Genomic DNA, 16,547 nt, shown 5'->3' with positions numbered 1-16,547 from the left:
AAGGGGGGAGAAAGGCAGCCTCACAAATAGCAGGGCAATGACACCAGGAACACGTTAGCTCTGGTCTCTGGATCACAGGCTGGAATGAGGTTTCTGCAGATGCAGAGATCCAGGAGCAGACAGCTTCGGCCTGCATCAGTTGCTACTGACTCCATGGAGAGTGGGCTGGGATTGTGCGAACTGTGGTTTTGCTGTGGATGAGGTGCTGTTTGCTCAAACTAGTCAGATATAATTACAAAGTTACAATTGCAACTCTGGGAGCTTATCCAATTTTAGTTATATGGAGATGAAAGATAAAATTATTCATTTTAATGTAAGGTTACATGTATATATGCCTGTGTGTGTGTGTGTGTGTGCGCATGCACAAATAAACCCAAAATTATATGGTAAAGTATCAACTCCCAGTACCCCAGAATGTAGCTGTATTTGGAGATAGGATCTTTGAGGAAGTAATTAGTTTAAAATGAGGCCTTCAGGGTGGACCTTATCCAGTATGGATATTGACATTATAAGAAGAAGAGATTAGGACACTGACACTGAGGAAAAAAAAAATCATTTGAAGACAAGAGAGTGAAGATCGCTATCTACAAGTAAAGGAGAGAAGCCTCAGGAGAAATCAGACCTGCCATCACCTTGATCTCAGACTTCCAGATTCCAGAACAGTGAGAAAATAAGTTTCTTGTTATTTAAGCAACAAGTCTATTTTGTAAAAGCAGTTCCAGTAAACTAATACAAGCAGTATCATCATATATATATATATATATATATATATATACACACACAGAGATGTGTGTATGTGTAATTATGTCTGTATTTGTGGAGATAGACATATCTAAGAGGCAAATGGATGACATGGTTTATGCATGTGTAAAAACTGCATACATGTTGGATTTACTATGATCTTTATTTTAAAATATGCAAGAGAAATAGAAAAACACTAATAAACTAAGAGCACTTGAATCAACTTTATGATAGGAAGATAATGAACATCAGTCTTAATTTAATATTTAATGTGAAAAGTGCACTTTATCAAGATCCCAATTTTTTCCAAACACTCTTTTCATTGCATCTTTTACATCTTTGTTCCTCAAGCTATAGATCATGGGATTCAGCATTGGAATCACAATGGTGTAAAATACAGACACTATCATGTCCTGGTCCAAAGAGTAGCTGGAAGTTGGTCTCACATACATGAAGAGAACTGTTCCATGAAAAATGGATACTCCAGTTAAGTGAGAGCCACACGTAGAAAAGACTTTTCGCCTCCCTTCAGCAGAATGCATCCTCAGAATGGCCACCAGAATGAAACCATAAGAGATCAGGACTATCAGGATAGTGGATATCTCAATAGAGCCTGCAAAGTAGAAGACTAAAAGCTGGTTTATGTGAGTGTCAGAGCAAGAAAGAGCGAGGAGAGGAGGGATGTCACAGAAGACATGTCTGACTTCATTGGATGCACAGGAGAGACTAAATGTGGCTACTGTGTGCAAAATACCATGCAGGATGCCACCAACATAGCAGAAAATGATGAGTGGCACATAAACTCTGGGTGACATGCTCACTGAATACAGGAGAGGATTGTAGATTGCCACATAGCGATCATATGCCATTGCTGCCAAGAGAAAGGACTCTGTGGTTCCAAAAGTAATAAAGAGACACATTTGTGCTGCACATCCAAGGAATGAGATGGATTTATTCTCTGATAAGAAATTGACCAACATTTTTGGAGTGATAACTGAAGAATAGAAGGCATCCAAGAATGATAACACACTCAAAAAATAGTACATCGGGTTGTGGAGATGGGAATCTCCAATGACTAAAATAACCATCCCCAAATTTCCTACCAGAGTAAAAATATAGATTGCTAGAAATAGTAAAAATAAGAAGACTTGCACCTCAAAGTCATTTGTGAAGCCCATCAGTATAAATGTGGTGACTTCAGTCACATTTTTCAACTGAGTCCCGTGTGAGTGTAAATCTGATGTTGACCCTGACATTTCAGTTTTCATTTACAGGTTTTAAAAACAGAATTAAAATACAATTCACCCAATCACATCGTTGTGTTTGTTTCTTAGAAGAACATATTAAAATCCCTGGCAGTGAAGGAAAAGACAGTGGTGAACTGGGTCCAAGTGGATGCGTTACCCTGAATAAATAAATAAGAAATTATTTCATTCATTTGTTGGCTAAATTTGTCATGTTAAAACGGTGCCAAGTTATGTGGCTTAATTGACAATTTATTTTCTGTTAAGTTTACTACTTCTTATTTTCATAATACATCATTTTAAGGTTTAGAGAGACAAATGAATATAGGAATTTTTAGGTCCCTAAATATGATACTACAAAATACACACCAGAGTACTAACCCTACATTTTCTAGAATTGCATGAAATGTCTTTTCTTAATGTTCACTTTTGTTAAAATGGGAACAAATACACTTATGCAGGTGACTGGATAGCGCATAAGTGATAAAAATCAGTGTGAAAATTATTTAATTTTAAAATGTTCCCAAGTTACCCAGAATTGGGGTATGTTAGACTTACCTGTCAACCAGTCATATAAGGCAGACTTTTCCAATCAAATTATTTTTTGTGCCTTCTGTTCTGGCTACTTCATTTCATTTGTGCTTCCGGAAATAGTAAATAGATGTTATTCTGGAGGTAGATGCACCTTGTATGTAAACATAAATAGACTATTGCTTTTTTGTTTTACAGTTTTGTTTCCCGAAACACATAATAGTAAGTTGTCCCACATTTGGCTTCTGTAGTTTATTTTAGTACTGTTTTCCAATTTTACCTTACTACCAATTCAAGATTTTTCTCCATACATGTACTCATTACCGTTGCAAATCAAAATTAATTCATGGCTATTTCTTTAAAATTGTATAGGTAGCAATGAAGTTTCTATAGTTACGTAAAACATCACATGATAATAGATAAAATTATTTATCAAAATGACTGCTAAAAGAATATAATCACGATATAAGCCACAATGCAGTATTTTATTAATGCTGTATTTCCCTAGGCTGCCAGACTGTTTCTCATTCAGTGGAGTATGAAGAAAAGAAAGTGCATAACAACCAACCAGAATGTTAAATTGTCACCAGCATTTGGAGAGAAAGCCTCAGTCATTGAAACGTAATTAAATATTGCATTTACCATATTTACAAGCAAGATTTCAGCATAATGACCCTTGTTTTTTTCTCATCATGTCATTTTAAGGAGTGAAAAACCTGCCATGCATAGGACTGGGCCGAATTCAATGACCTACAAAGGATTTCTTTTCCTAACATGAACCGCACTATATTTGTGTTATATTGAAACAACCATGCATCAGGGAGAATGAGCAAATCAGCTTAAGCTATCATTAGAAAGAAAAGAAAGTCAGGGGACCATATTTTTCCAGAAAGTTCCTTCCAGATTCATGTGGAAAATTGTTTTAATACATAGAATAGCTTTTTAATTGTGGGGCTACCAAGCCAAAAAAAAATGTTTATTTAGTCCTTAGAGAATTATACAGTAAAAAAATATAATTAAGCTTCATATTGATTTCTGTGTTAATACAGACAACTCACACATTTTTCCTGAGAATACACATGCACAAATGTGTTAAAAAAAACCTCTAGCTTAATTTGAATGGTTATTTTAATAAAATAACATATAAAAACATAAATTAACAACATTAAATAATATTAATATATTGCTTGAGAATCAAAATATACATTTATGTTTTAAAAATTCCTTGCCTCTGAGAATCCATGTATTAACTACAGAAGTATTTAGTGAAGAGAATTAGATGCAAAACAAGAATTAGGCAGATAGGAAGAAACACAATGAAAATAAATAAAAATATGTAAATTATGCAAAATTAACGAATAAGTGGTCTACTATAGAATTCATTAAAAATTATTTGTTGACTGAGACACATAGTGGAATTGTCAGCTTCATTACAATTCTAACCTTTATTTAACTGATTAAGCTGAAGTAGCATAGCTGTGGGAGAGTTTTAAAAAAAGCATTTTATTTGGGCTCTAAAACCTTGTATTAAATCTCAGATTGAACACCTAGTATGATCTCGGGAAAGTAACTTTATACTTCAAACCAAAGAAAAAGTTCTTTGTTGTTTTTTGTGTTTTGAAAAAACCTACTTGTATTTGTACAAGACTATTCTTTAGCATTATTGCAACAAATTCACCTGTTTCTGTCAGGCACAGACTTGGACACCAAAAAAGAGATGCCCAGAGATGAATGAGACAAATGTGTCAACCTCAGGGGGACAGCTGGGAGCCACAGCTGTGAAGTGACGTGTAAGTGGTTCTAGGATAGACGCAGTATGGAATCCTGATGGCCACCAGGGACAGAGGGGTCCTTTGTAGGCAAGGGATGTCAGGAACGGAGGGGGATGATGCTGGACCTGCTGCATGAGAAGGAGGGCTGCCCAGCTAAGGGGGCTACAAGAACAGAGCCATGAAGCCTGGCACAGTTGGTACATTGGCCAGACCAGGAGTTCTGGGTGTGGATAATAACTAAGTTGACCAAAATTGTTGTGCATGTCTTACTCAGCCACATGAACATGGTGTGACTGCAGAGTGCTTATTTGTGACATACACTAAAATGTGTTTTATTAAATTGAAGTGTTAGTTATATGTGAAGGATGCATATGACTTCCAAATTATATTTATTACAAATTTGTTTTAACCAATAAAACTATAAATACAGAATAATTAAGGAGTTATAAAATCAAATTGTCATCAAAGCAGTGAGCAGTCAATGGGCCCAAACAGAAACTATTTCTGCTTTTAGTTATACATATGTGTGTTATATGACACTTTATATTAAAATTTTATTTCCATGAAATTAAGCACAGTATATCACAATATTCTGTGGTATCAAGCACCTTAAAATATACATCTGTGTTATTGCTTTCTGATTTGGTGCATGTCAGTGAAATTATAGTGTTTACTTAAATCCCATTGATAATTTGTCCCTACTAATTTTCTCACAGCCCTTGATACCTCTGATCTTATATGTAGGACCAGAAAGTGGTTCATGAATGAAGATACATTTTATTGAAAATCAGGTCCCATTTGAGCAATTGTCTTCTCCACTGTAGGGAACTAAAGGAACAACAGACAAAAGTCTGAAGTTCAAGTACCTCATCCAAGAAGCCCTTTAAATAGGCATTTCTGTCAACAAATATGTAAGGAAATTAGAATTGATTGTGTTTATATCTAAACTTTGAAAAAAAGGCTAGAATGACAAAAGTATAGATCCCAAATTTTTAACAAACCACAATGGTTCTGGAAAACTACAGCCAAATCAGTTCCCCAGCCCCCATACAGTCAGAAAGCGCCCAGGCTAGACACCCACGGGAACAGTTTACAAGCACTAAGCTTGAGAAGAACGGACGCAGGGACAGCAGCTACCACAAACCATAAAGTGGCTACAGAGCGAGGAGCTTTGCGTACTTTATGTTGTGTAATCTATGTAGCAACCTAAAAGCTAACGAATTCAGCATCCTTTCATAGATGGGAATACTGAGGGCCAGCTAGACCTACATACTGACTAAACTGACACAGCAGATTGTAGGCAGAGCCAGGATTAAAGTCCAGGCGTCTCTGCCACACCCCTTAAGCTCTTTCCACTTGCCTATATTGTAGACCCTTGTGACACGTTGTAATCCTGGAACTGTGATCCCTTTGAACAATACAAAATAACATCCTCTTGCATTGGAATTGTTTTAAAGCCATCAAGCTTAAGTAGACTATGATATTAAAACAAAACATAGAACGAAAAGAAGTTGCTTCTAGATCAATTAGCTAAGGTGTCAAATCACTTTAAAATTCATTTACATCCCTCCATAAGAAAAAGAAATTATGATCCCAAAATAACATATGCCCTAATGGCTGGTTGATAATTAATTTTCTTTCTATTTAATAATTTTCCTAAACTTTAAATTGTCATTTATTTCTTCTACCATTATTCTGTTTTCTTCCACCAAATTTCTTTAAATTAATTAAAGCACTTTTCTCATTTAAAGCTCTATTGAACTAGACATGTACAGAGTCTTTCCTACTTTCTGTATTATATTCCATGGAATTCCCTTATTAAAATTGTAATGCAACTATGAGTTCACTAGAAATTTCTATCTCAGATTTAAATATTAAAGCAAAACCTAGTTTGAGATTGAAAGTTAGAGCTTCTGAAATATTCTGTAAATGGTGGAAAACCGTTCCTCTTACCTGTGGGAATGAACCGCTTACTCACTAAGGTGTGCTATGAATATTAAGCGTTTGGACTCTTAAACCTGGTTCCCGAGGTCTTGTTGATGTCCACGGGAATGTTTCAATGACAAAGCTCACTAATTCTCTTCTGGGACATAAAAGTAATAAAATGATTTCATCATTCTCCATTGTTAACAAGTGAACAGTCTGGAGCAATGAATTACATGATAAAAAATATTTATATGAGTGCATTTTGGCTTCTGATATAAAATGATCCCACAATGGAAAAAGAATGTGCATGGGACTGGAAAAGAAATCTAATGATACAAGACAGAGTCCAGCTCTGATTCTAAATAGCTGTGTGTTATTGAGTTGATGACTTAAATTCTCTGAAATCCAGATTCCTCTTCCTGGGAATATAACCTGTTCCCTTCTCACAAAGTACAGTAAACTGGTACATAATCAAATAATATGACAGCATAATCTATGAGAGACCTCTTTATCAGATAATAAAGTCTATTATACTTATTTAATGCTAAAGTGCTATACATCTAAGTGGTATGAGAGATTCATTTAAGCTCGCTAAGAGTTTAACAGAAGAGATAAGATATAAATACATGAATAGAAATTATTGACAGGAAAGATGGTGCAATATACAGATAACTAGTATTTCAACCAGTGGAACATTAGAATATTAGAGATCTGGCAAAGGTGAAGGTCAACATTTTTGAGTTATATAAGATCTTGTGTTGTCTTAGGTATCCCACATACTAATCTGTATATTTGTACTGGCTATGCACTTAACATTTTTTCCAAAAAATTGTGAAATATACATAGATGCCTGTACCCTATACCCAGAGATTCTAAATTAGTAGTTAAGGAAAGTTGGCTATGGAATCTGAGTGAAGAAAGGAAGGAGGGAGGGAGGGAGGGAGGAAGGGAGAGTGGGAGGCAGGGAGAAAAAAAGTGATATTTGGAGACCACCCAATTGTGAAAAAAGGGATCTACTAATTAATTGTGATCCCAAACTATCTATGTGTTCAATGTCAATCTAATTAAAATTATAAAAGTGTTGTTGCAGAAATTGACAAGATGATTATCCAATCATATGAAAAGGCAAAAGAAATAAGGTAGTCTTAACAATTTTGAAAAAGATAACAGTGCTAGAAGTTTAACAAAATTTGATCAAGATTTAGCATAAAGCTAAAATAGCAAAAAATGTGGCATTGGTGAAAACAGACATCTATGGAACAAAATGCAATTTAAGAAATGAATTTACAACAGAGCCAACTGATTTCTAGCAAAGCTTCTAAGGAAAATCCATGGAGAAAGGGCAATCTTAAAAAAAATGATGCTGAATATATACAATAGTCTTATGTGGCAAAAAATGTAGCCATTGACTCATTCTTTGCACATTTATAAACCTTGCCTCATAATGGACCTTAAACCTCAATATAAAACCTAATAAATACTATAATATTTCTAGTGAAAAAAATGCACAACATCTGTGCACTGGGCTAGTCAGAAATTTTTATATAAAACATAAAATGCATGAAACATAGGAGAAAAAATGATAAATTGTTCTTTAACATAATTAAATCTTCTGCTTTATGAAAGACACTGTTGAGGGAATGTACAAACCAGTCACAGACTTATACATAATCTTTCCTAAACAACTGTCCGACAAAGAACACACATCCAGAATATGTAAAGAACTCCAAAGACAATAATATGAAATAAAAAGGAAAAAATAAACAATAAAAATTGGACATAAACTTGAATAACCATCACAGATGACAACTAAGCATGTAAAAAAAAAGACCAATGCCATTTGCAATTAGAAAAATATAATTTTAAACTACAATGTGACCCCAAACATCAGAATGACTAGAACTTTACAAATGTAACAATAAATGACAATACAAAGTGCTCACGAGGATACAGGGTCCCGGAGCTCTCATCCATGTTGGTAAGAAACAAAACGATGCAGCCACTTCAGAAAACAATCCGACAGTTTCCAGTGAAGTGAAACATACTGTGCCCTGTGACCCAGGATTCTCACCCTTTGTTATTCACTCAAGACAACAGAAAACCTATAAATACAAATCCTGTTGGCAATATTTACAGCATCTTTACTTACTGTATTTCAATACTGGAAAACCCCAGCGGCCATCAGTAAATGGATAAACTATACATGAGTACATTATCTTTACTCATTCTTGAGCTTGTTTTATGCTGGACTCTCTGATATATCCACAACGTTTTGTATTACCAATAAGAAACTCATTTTTCCTCAAATCTCATATTTATCAGACTAGTCTACCACCCCAACCAATTCACTGGCAATTAGGGACTGTTGTACTGACAAATAAAGTCCGTCTTATATAGTAATTGATGTCAAATTATTAGACTTTATAAATGACTTTAACATATTTACTGAATTCAGTCAGTAAACAAAAATCAATTTATTTCCTTATAAAAGAAGCAAACATAAATTAACACTAAAAATGTATGCTATGTAGATAGGATCAAATATATCAAATACTTAAGGGTAATTCTAATAAGAAACATTCAGAAATCCACCCAGTAAATTCTAGCTGATTGAGGGAAATTGAAGAATAGTAAGTAAACAGAGTGCTGTGACATGTTCGTGGATTAGAAAATTCGATATTGAAAAGATGTCAATTTTATTTAAAGTGAAAATTTTGAAAGAGTTTAAATATAGCATATATAAAGAAGTCTTCCAAATCAAAAACAGAAATTGACAAGGAACTAAAAAGTCATTTACAAAAGAAGATAATCCAAATGATCAGGAAACAAAAAGAAGTAATGCATTAGCTATTAGTAAAATGCAAATTAGAACCAGAAGGTTTCTATGATTCATCCGAAACACCAAAAAAAAAAAAAAAAAAACACTTGTGTAAAGGGTGTGGCACAGTGGAAGCTCTCATTGCCAGCATGGATCACTTCAGCAGTCAGCTGGCCCTTATCTAGAGAATCTTACCCCTAGGCATGTACCAGCAGACATGCGTGCATACGTCTGTCAGGGGACATGTCCAAGGTTTCATGTGCATCTTTCATAATAGCAAATCCTTCTCCAATTAGAATGGAAAATGATGGTGATAATTTGACAAAGAGGAAAACTAAACAGTGATAAAAATGAATAAAACAGATGTATGTACAAAAATGGAGCATATTGTTAAGAAAACAAGCCAAAATCACAATGTATATATCCTCTAAGTTAAGGTTAAAAGATAGTATTTGAATGCCTATTAATTATATATATATATATATATATATATATATATATATATATGTTATATACATCATATAATATATACAATATGTAGCATTTAGGATGTAATATGTATACCTACATTTTTTTAATGAACATATGTTTACAATGAAAAGAAAAATGCAATATTATTTGTTATATTTTTGCCATGCTTCTATTTCTTCCTGAATTTAATTCAGAAAAGTGAACTGCCTTTTATGTCAAAGAAAATAATCATTGACAACAAAAAATGATTCAAGACTGGTGGTACTACTGAATCATTTTGGATAAATGAGTGGAACCGTCTATAAATGGATATACTTGTAAATAAGAATATCATTTCCAACACTTTAAACAAATAAAAAATAACTTCAATTTGTTTAAGATGCACTTGGTCACAGCTTCTTTTGTAAACACTTTATAACTGGATAAATTATAAAACTCATGTTTTAGAGGTACCATATAGTTGTGGAATAAAAGAATAGATGACAATGTCCAAATTAAGGCTCATTAAGTCAGAGAGAGTTAGCCCACATGATTATTCACCCTTACTTGGTTCACAGTGTGTTCCAAGTACAAACTTGTTTCATTATGTTACTACATAACTTCTTATCTGTGCATGTTTTACTGATTGATTCAAAGAGTAAACCCAGTTGTGCTTGGTCAGTGGTAGATGGAATAATATCTCAGGACTTTTTCTAAACTAAATCATTTTTCAGATTAAAATTTAATTTTTGTTTTATAAACAAAGCTGAATATCTGTCCCTGTTTCAGGGATCATTTTTCTCTCATTTCTGTGAAATGTCATATCTGTACAGTCCATTTTTCTATTTATATCTTGGACTTTCTACAATACATAAGAACAAGCCAAGAGAATTTTATTTGAGATATCATTTGTAATTATTTTTCCCATTATATCAATTTTATTTGACTCTAATTTGGGGAATTGTTTTTTTATCATGCAGAATTATTAATTTTTACAGTTTTCTTTTCAATTATTGCATCGCACATTCTGTATTTTGAGTCATAATTAAACTTTCCTTACTCCAAATTGGAAAACACCTTTTCTTAAAATGCTTTCATCATTTCACTCTCTAAAATATTTAAATCTCTGTCTCATTTAGGTTTCTCCTGCTAGAATATAAGGTATTAAGAATAGCTTATCATTTTTACTATTAAGGCTGCCCAGTTGTCTCCAAAACATTTATTTATATGTCCATATTTCACCAGTTAGGTAGGCTACTTATATTACATGACAAATTCTCATTGGTACTGGACCTTTTTTTGTCGTAAATACAAATTTCTACTCATTTTTCTACTCTCTCTCTCTGTATGTGTGTATACGCACATATACTCTATTCCTACTCCGCAGAGGAGCCTGGAGATACCCATCCATGCCCAGCACCGCACGGTGCTGTCACGAGGCGCTGGAGCCCCTTCCAGCACAGCTGTTTCTGGGATGTGCGCCCCCAGCAGCTCAGGCCCTGCTGGCCGCTCAGCCCCCTGCTGTGCTCTGTCACCCCTGGATCCCGCGAGGCCTCTGTCACCACGCGCTCCTCCCTGGCGTCCCCGATCTCCGACGCAGGGCTCCTGCTCCTGTGCAGGTAACTTCCCCAGTCACTCTGTCACCACATGACCACAGGAGCTCCCTCTCATAAATATTTTTATATTCATATTCATAAAACTTTAGAAATCATTATTTGCTAAATAACAGGAATCAACATCCTATTTTTTTTTCATGAGAAATTGATTCCAAGCCAAGATTCTTAAGTAATCCAAGTGTAGGAAAAAAAATTGTCTCTCCTAGAAGTGAAGCCTGGAATCCACACAGGTTTGGTTTGTATCCTTCCCATGATCCCTGCTGGGTGTATTTCAGATTCTCATCTTATCATAAGTAAAGCCTGAAAACATTCAAATCTTAAAGATGTAAAATGGGAAAAGATGGTGATATGCTGCAAAGGGCAGGAAAACTTTCTCCCTATTAAGATGTTCTTTTTAACTTTTATGAAAATTTTAATTTGGGCAACTATTTTAATACATTCAACAGCCACATCTCAGATTGCTGAGGTAGGCACAAAGAAAGCAACATATCAATTTGTATATAAAAATAAAACAATTGTCATCAGAACATTTATTCAACTGTTTCACATGATGGTTTTTAACTAGTTATCAAGGAACCTATTAGGGGAGAGGAGAATATCACAGAAACAAGTCCAAGATCTCAGTCTACTAGGAACAGAGGCTCTTTATGGAGTGCTCACAATAGATAAGGTGAGAATTGGATGGTCTGAAATGATGTTGTTCAGCCCCTTATCCATGACTTAAGAAATGAGATGTGCTGTGCATTCTATTCCATGGAGAGGCTGAAAAGAAAGTATTCCAGGTAGTAAAAAATTTAAGGAAGAAAAAAGAGGAGAGTGCCAAAAACAGGCTTTTAATTAAAAACCTAAATGTGTCAGGTGAAGGAGATCCCTGGGGTAGAGAGAACTAATTTCATTTAAAGAGCACGTTATGTTTAGAAGGAACAATATTTTAAAGCTGGCTTGAATACCTTTGACAAAACAAGTGATTTCTCATACAGAGATTTAAGTATTAAATCCACTATGTGAGAAACATCAGCAACATCCCAGATAAAGAAGGTAAATACAAACCTCTTTAAACTGACAGTAGGCAGAAGATCTTATTGTTAAATTTAAAATAAGCATTTAACATACAGTAGCACTGTGTCACCTTCTTAAAATAACTCCTATTATTTCTGAAGCTATTAAACAAAATTTACAATGAAATAGTAAAAATATGTAGTGATATTGAATCTCTTCAAAATACTGAAAACTAATAACAAATATGTTTTCTAGGCATAGATATTATAGGGAACTTCATTTTGAGCCAACATAATGTAATAAATAAATGTTATATTTATGTATCCTTCTGGATATTGCAATGGGAGATTTATAGTAAAAACGATCCATTAAATAAGATTACAAACATTGGGGAATCCAAAGAAAATTAATTTTAGAAAACAAAATGATAGATCTAAGGACTTACAAAATAATGAAAAACAATGTTAAGTTCAATACTGTTTTTAAGTTTTAGCTGCTAATTTATATCAGATATAAAAAATACAGCTGAGGGATGGGTAGCTTGCAACATTTCAAACTGAGTTAGAATATTGTTAAACATCGTTTCATTATTTGGGTTTCTCCAGGAATGAAGGATTGGTATTAAATGATTAGAAAACAAAATTTTACTTGATTTGATTGATAAGAACTCAAACACTTAAAAGAAAGACATGTAATTTTATGAGAGTAAATAGAGTAGTTCTCTGCTCTGTCTACCTTGTTCTGCTCATTGAAAATATACAAATCTTCACTCTATCACGTTACACATTGATGATGTCATCACCACAAAGTTGAATTTGTATATTAGAAATTTTCTTTAGTACTGGAAGTAATTTTATTCAAGTAATAAGGTGAAATCATTTATTTTAAAAATTGCCATTCATTAAAGTGATGCTTAATGATTAGAATTTTATTTTCTTGCATATTCATCATTTTCTCCCTTTAAGAATGTTGATTTCATTCAAAACATATCTTTTGTTTTAGGTAAATTCAGGATCAATTTACTCAGCACCATATTAGATGTACAGCATTTTCTAAGATCTATATTAATCTCAAGTAGGAAGATAGTCACAGTCCTTACCTCCCAGATCCCTTAATGTGAGTGACAGGAAGGACATACAAACGAAATTGCCCACATTGAAACATGACGGCCTGAAAGAGTGCTGTGTGCTCTTGGATTGCAGAGTAGTTATAAAGATAAAAAAAAATATTGCCAGAGAAGTCATGAAGAACTCTTAGCTTAAGTGTAAAGTATTTTTATAACACTGATGACAGCTTTAAGATCTCTTTCCATTTCCACGTCAACCATGTGATACAAAGAAAAGTAAATGAATGTGTGTGTTTTTCCTACTGCTTAGAATGGAGGGTAAAATTTAGAATAATAGAGTTTACTTTTTAATAGCAACAATAACAACTACCTTTATAGAGACTTTTATAAATGCCAGGACTTCTTCAAGTTGTTTTGCATATATCAAATGGATTTACTCTTATAATAATCCTCGGGGTTGGTACAACTGTTGGCCAGTTTTATAGTCAAGTGAGCCTTGGCACAGGAAGATTAAGAACTTGCAGGAGGACACACAGCTAAGAGGTGGTGGAGTCATAATTCAAACCCAGTCCATCTTGGTAGAACTGTATTCCTTCTTCCTGACACTATATTTATGCTATGCTTGGTGGACAAAGTGCAAACCGACAGAATGAAGAAATGAAAGGCAAGGCTGAGACAGATCTTGGGTCCAGGTGCCCAGGGAACAACATCTAAGGAGGCTCTGCCTTTCAGGAGTGTGCAATGCAGAATCAGCTCTGAAAAGATGATCTCTTAAGTTTGGTGCCTAGGGGTTCTCATTCACCTTCACCAGTCCTGGCCCTAGTGAAATGAGAGAATGGAAAAAAGTAATGACCAAGAAGTCAGTCAAGAACTCTATTAAATGAAATTCTGCTAGAAAATATGTCACAACCTTAAGGATTTAAGATTTAAGAATGTAATATCATATTTTTATCAAGTATATATCATATTTAATCAATTAAAATTAATAGGGAATTTTACTCTTATTATCTCATTTAATTATCAGGAATATGGAATATACGATTAGAAAATCTAAACACCTGTTTAATACCACTCAGATAATAAGTTATGGAGTCAAGATTTGAACTCAGTTCCAATAAAAATATAGACACAACATTCAATCACAAAATCTGTGTACACATGATCAAATTACCCATCACTGGTAAGTCTCAATATCATTATCTGAAGAAAAGTGAGTTTAGAAACTTACCTGAAGTGTGCTTTCAAGGCCCAACAAAGCTGGTGGAGGTGCACACAGCACAAAGGGACACGGCAGTCAGTACATCTGTCCCCCTGCTCTCACACATGCACACGGGGAAGGGACACACTGCAGGCTGTCCCTGTTTACACAGGGTTGCCCTCTTTATTGATCATATCTATCTATATCCATGTTTCCAGGCAATTTTTCCTGATTAAATCCCTCTAATATTCCCCACTTAGTACACTACAAAAAAATACTTGTTCTTTTTCCCTACATGCAATAAAATATTCTCTCATATCATTTGGTAAAGTGCCGAGTAATACAAACTGTATAATAAGGACATTGATGCTCAAGATCATCAAGTGATGGGAGGGAAATGAAGAGTTGAAACAGACAGTTGAGAATGAATGAGCAAAGCACTGTCTCCTATTGTTCTACTGAAGTGTGATAGAGAAAAATTGGAAAGTACAATAGCATTGTTAAGAAGTGCAATTAATTCAAAGTGAGATGACATGGCAAAGCTGTGGGTCTATTTTCAGTGACTGCCAATTTTTTCCAGAGTCTGGGCTTAGTTAAGCATAGTTTGGTTTTATACTGCATTGTGTTCAAAATTAATATCTTAAAAGAAATTTCAGGAGAGTATGCAGAGTGATAATCTTTAAGGTGTAACCTGAGAGAGTGGGAAACTAGTGACATTATTAAATTAGAAACAATTTCAGTGTTTATGAAAACCAGTCTTGATATCCTGATACAGTTAAGGCAACAGCATTGATCCATGCAGGAAAAATGAAAATCACATGCTCAATTTCCCATTTCCATAGATGAAACCCCAAGAAAAACCAGCAGAAGGAAATCTAACTGAATTGATGGGATTTGTTCTGCTGGCCTTTGCAGATGTTCCCCTTCTCCAGTCATTTCTATTTGGCTTGTTTTTAGTCATCTACATCATTACCTTGGTGAACAATGGCATCATACTCCTAGTAACAAAACTAGACCCTGCTCTCCACACCCCCATGTACTTTTTCCTGGGAAATGTTTCTTTTTTGGAAATCTGTTATGTATCAGTTACTCTCCCCAGAATGCTCATGAATCTGTGGACCCAGAGAAGAATGATTTCTTTAGTTGTCTGTGCTACCCAAATGTGTTTTATGCATATGCTGGGAGCCACAGAGTGTCTCCTTCTGGCTGTGATGGCCTATGACCACTATGTGGCCATTTGTAACCCTTTGCACTATCCTCTAGTCATGAACCACAAAATGTGTGTCCAGCTGGTGGTTGGATCCTGGACCAGTTTAATCCCGGTCCAGATAGGGCAGACATGCCAGATTTTCTCTCTGCCCTTTTGTGGTTCTCATTTAATCAACCACTTCTTCTGTGACATCCCCCCAGTACTCAGCCTGGCCTGTGGGGACATCTTTTTAAATGAAATGATGGTATGCATAGTTGTTGTGTTATTTGTTATGGTTCCATTTCTGTTGATCCTCATCTCCTATACCAAAATCATCTCCACAATCCTTAAAGTGCCATCAGTCACAAGTCGGGCCAAAGCCTTCTCCACCTGCTCATCTCATCTCATGGTTGTAGCTTTGTTCTACGGATCAGCCACTATTACCTATTTACAACCCAAGACCAGCCACTCAGCAGGAACTGGTAAAGTGCTTTCTCTCTTCTATACCATCGTGACTCCCATGTTTAACCCCATGATATACAGTCTAAGGAACAAGGATGTCACCATGGCCCTGAGAAAATTGTTACGGAAATAATTTACTTCTTTACAAAATGAGTCACTTGCAGGAATTGATTTCTTCCTATTGATAATGAAATTTCAATCAATACTTACTCTAAACTCTCTTTTTCTGCCTATACACTTGTAGTTTTTTCCAAATTATTTATTTCCTGTAATGTTGTAATTTCTTAATATTTACATTTATGGGTATTTCATCAAATAAATCACTTAAATGGTAATTTTATAATTTTAGCATGCAATATTTTCTCTCAGTGTGAACTTTTGATAAGGATTGTGGTAATGAACTTATTGCAATAAATACTCTATCACTTATTGGAAAGTATGTCTTTATATTTTTATAGAATTTTAATTGTCATTTTAGGAAACATTAGCAGTGAATTTTAAATATTTTAAGTTATAGTGTATATTTAAAATATGT

At 34.6% G+C, this 16,547-nt stretch overlaps 1 protein-coding gene and 1 pseudogene across 1 annotated transcript; one reads left to right on the top strand and one right to left on the bottom strand.

The window, feature by feature from the left end:
• Nucleotides 1-1,007: 1,007 nt before the first annotated feature.
• LOC130684699 (olfactory receptor 1102-like) lies at nucleotides 1,008-1,997 on the bottom strand. Its single transcript, XM_057506585.1, has one exon. It carries the CDS (start codon nucleotides 1,995-1,997, stop codon nucleotides 1,008-1,010), a length of 990 nt encoding a protein of 329 aa, XP_057362568.1.
• Nucleotides 1,998-15,179: 13,182 nt separating this feature from the next.
• On the top strand, nucleotides 15,180-16,145 carry LOC130684698 (olfactory receptor 10AG1-like; annotated as a pseudogene).
• The last annotated feature ends 402 nt before the right edge of the window (nucleotides 16,146-16,547 follow it).

This window comes from Manis pentadactyla, chromosome 9 (assembly GCF_030020395.1).
Source record: "Manis pentadactyla isolate mManPen7 chromosome 9, mManPen7.hap1, whole genome shotgun sequence".
NCBI lineage: Eukaryota > Metazoa > Chordata > Mammalia > Pholidota > Manidae > Manis > Manis pentadactyla.
The sequence above is the reverse complement of the archived record's forward strand: the minus strand, read 5'-3'. Positions and strand labels throughout refer to the sequence as shown.

Coding starts and splice junctions, on each gene's coding strand:
- LOC130684699 (XM_057506585.1), bottom strand. CDS start 1,997: ATGTCAGGGTCAACATCAGATTTACACTCACACGGGACTCAGTTGAAA.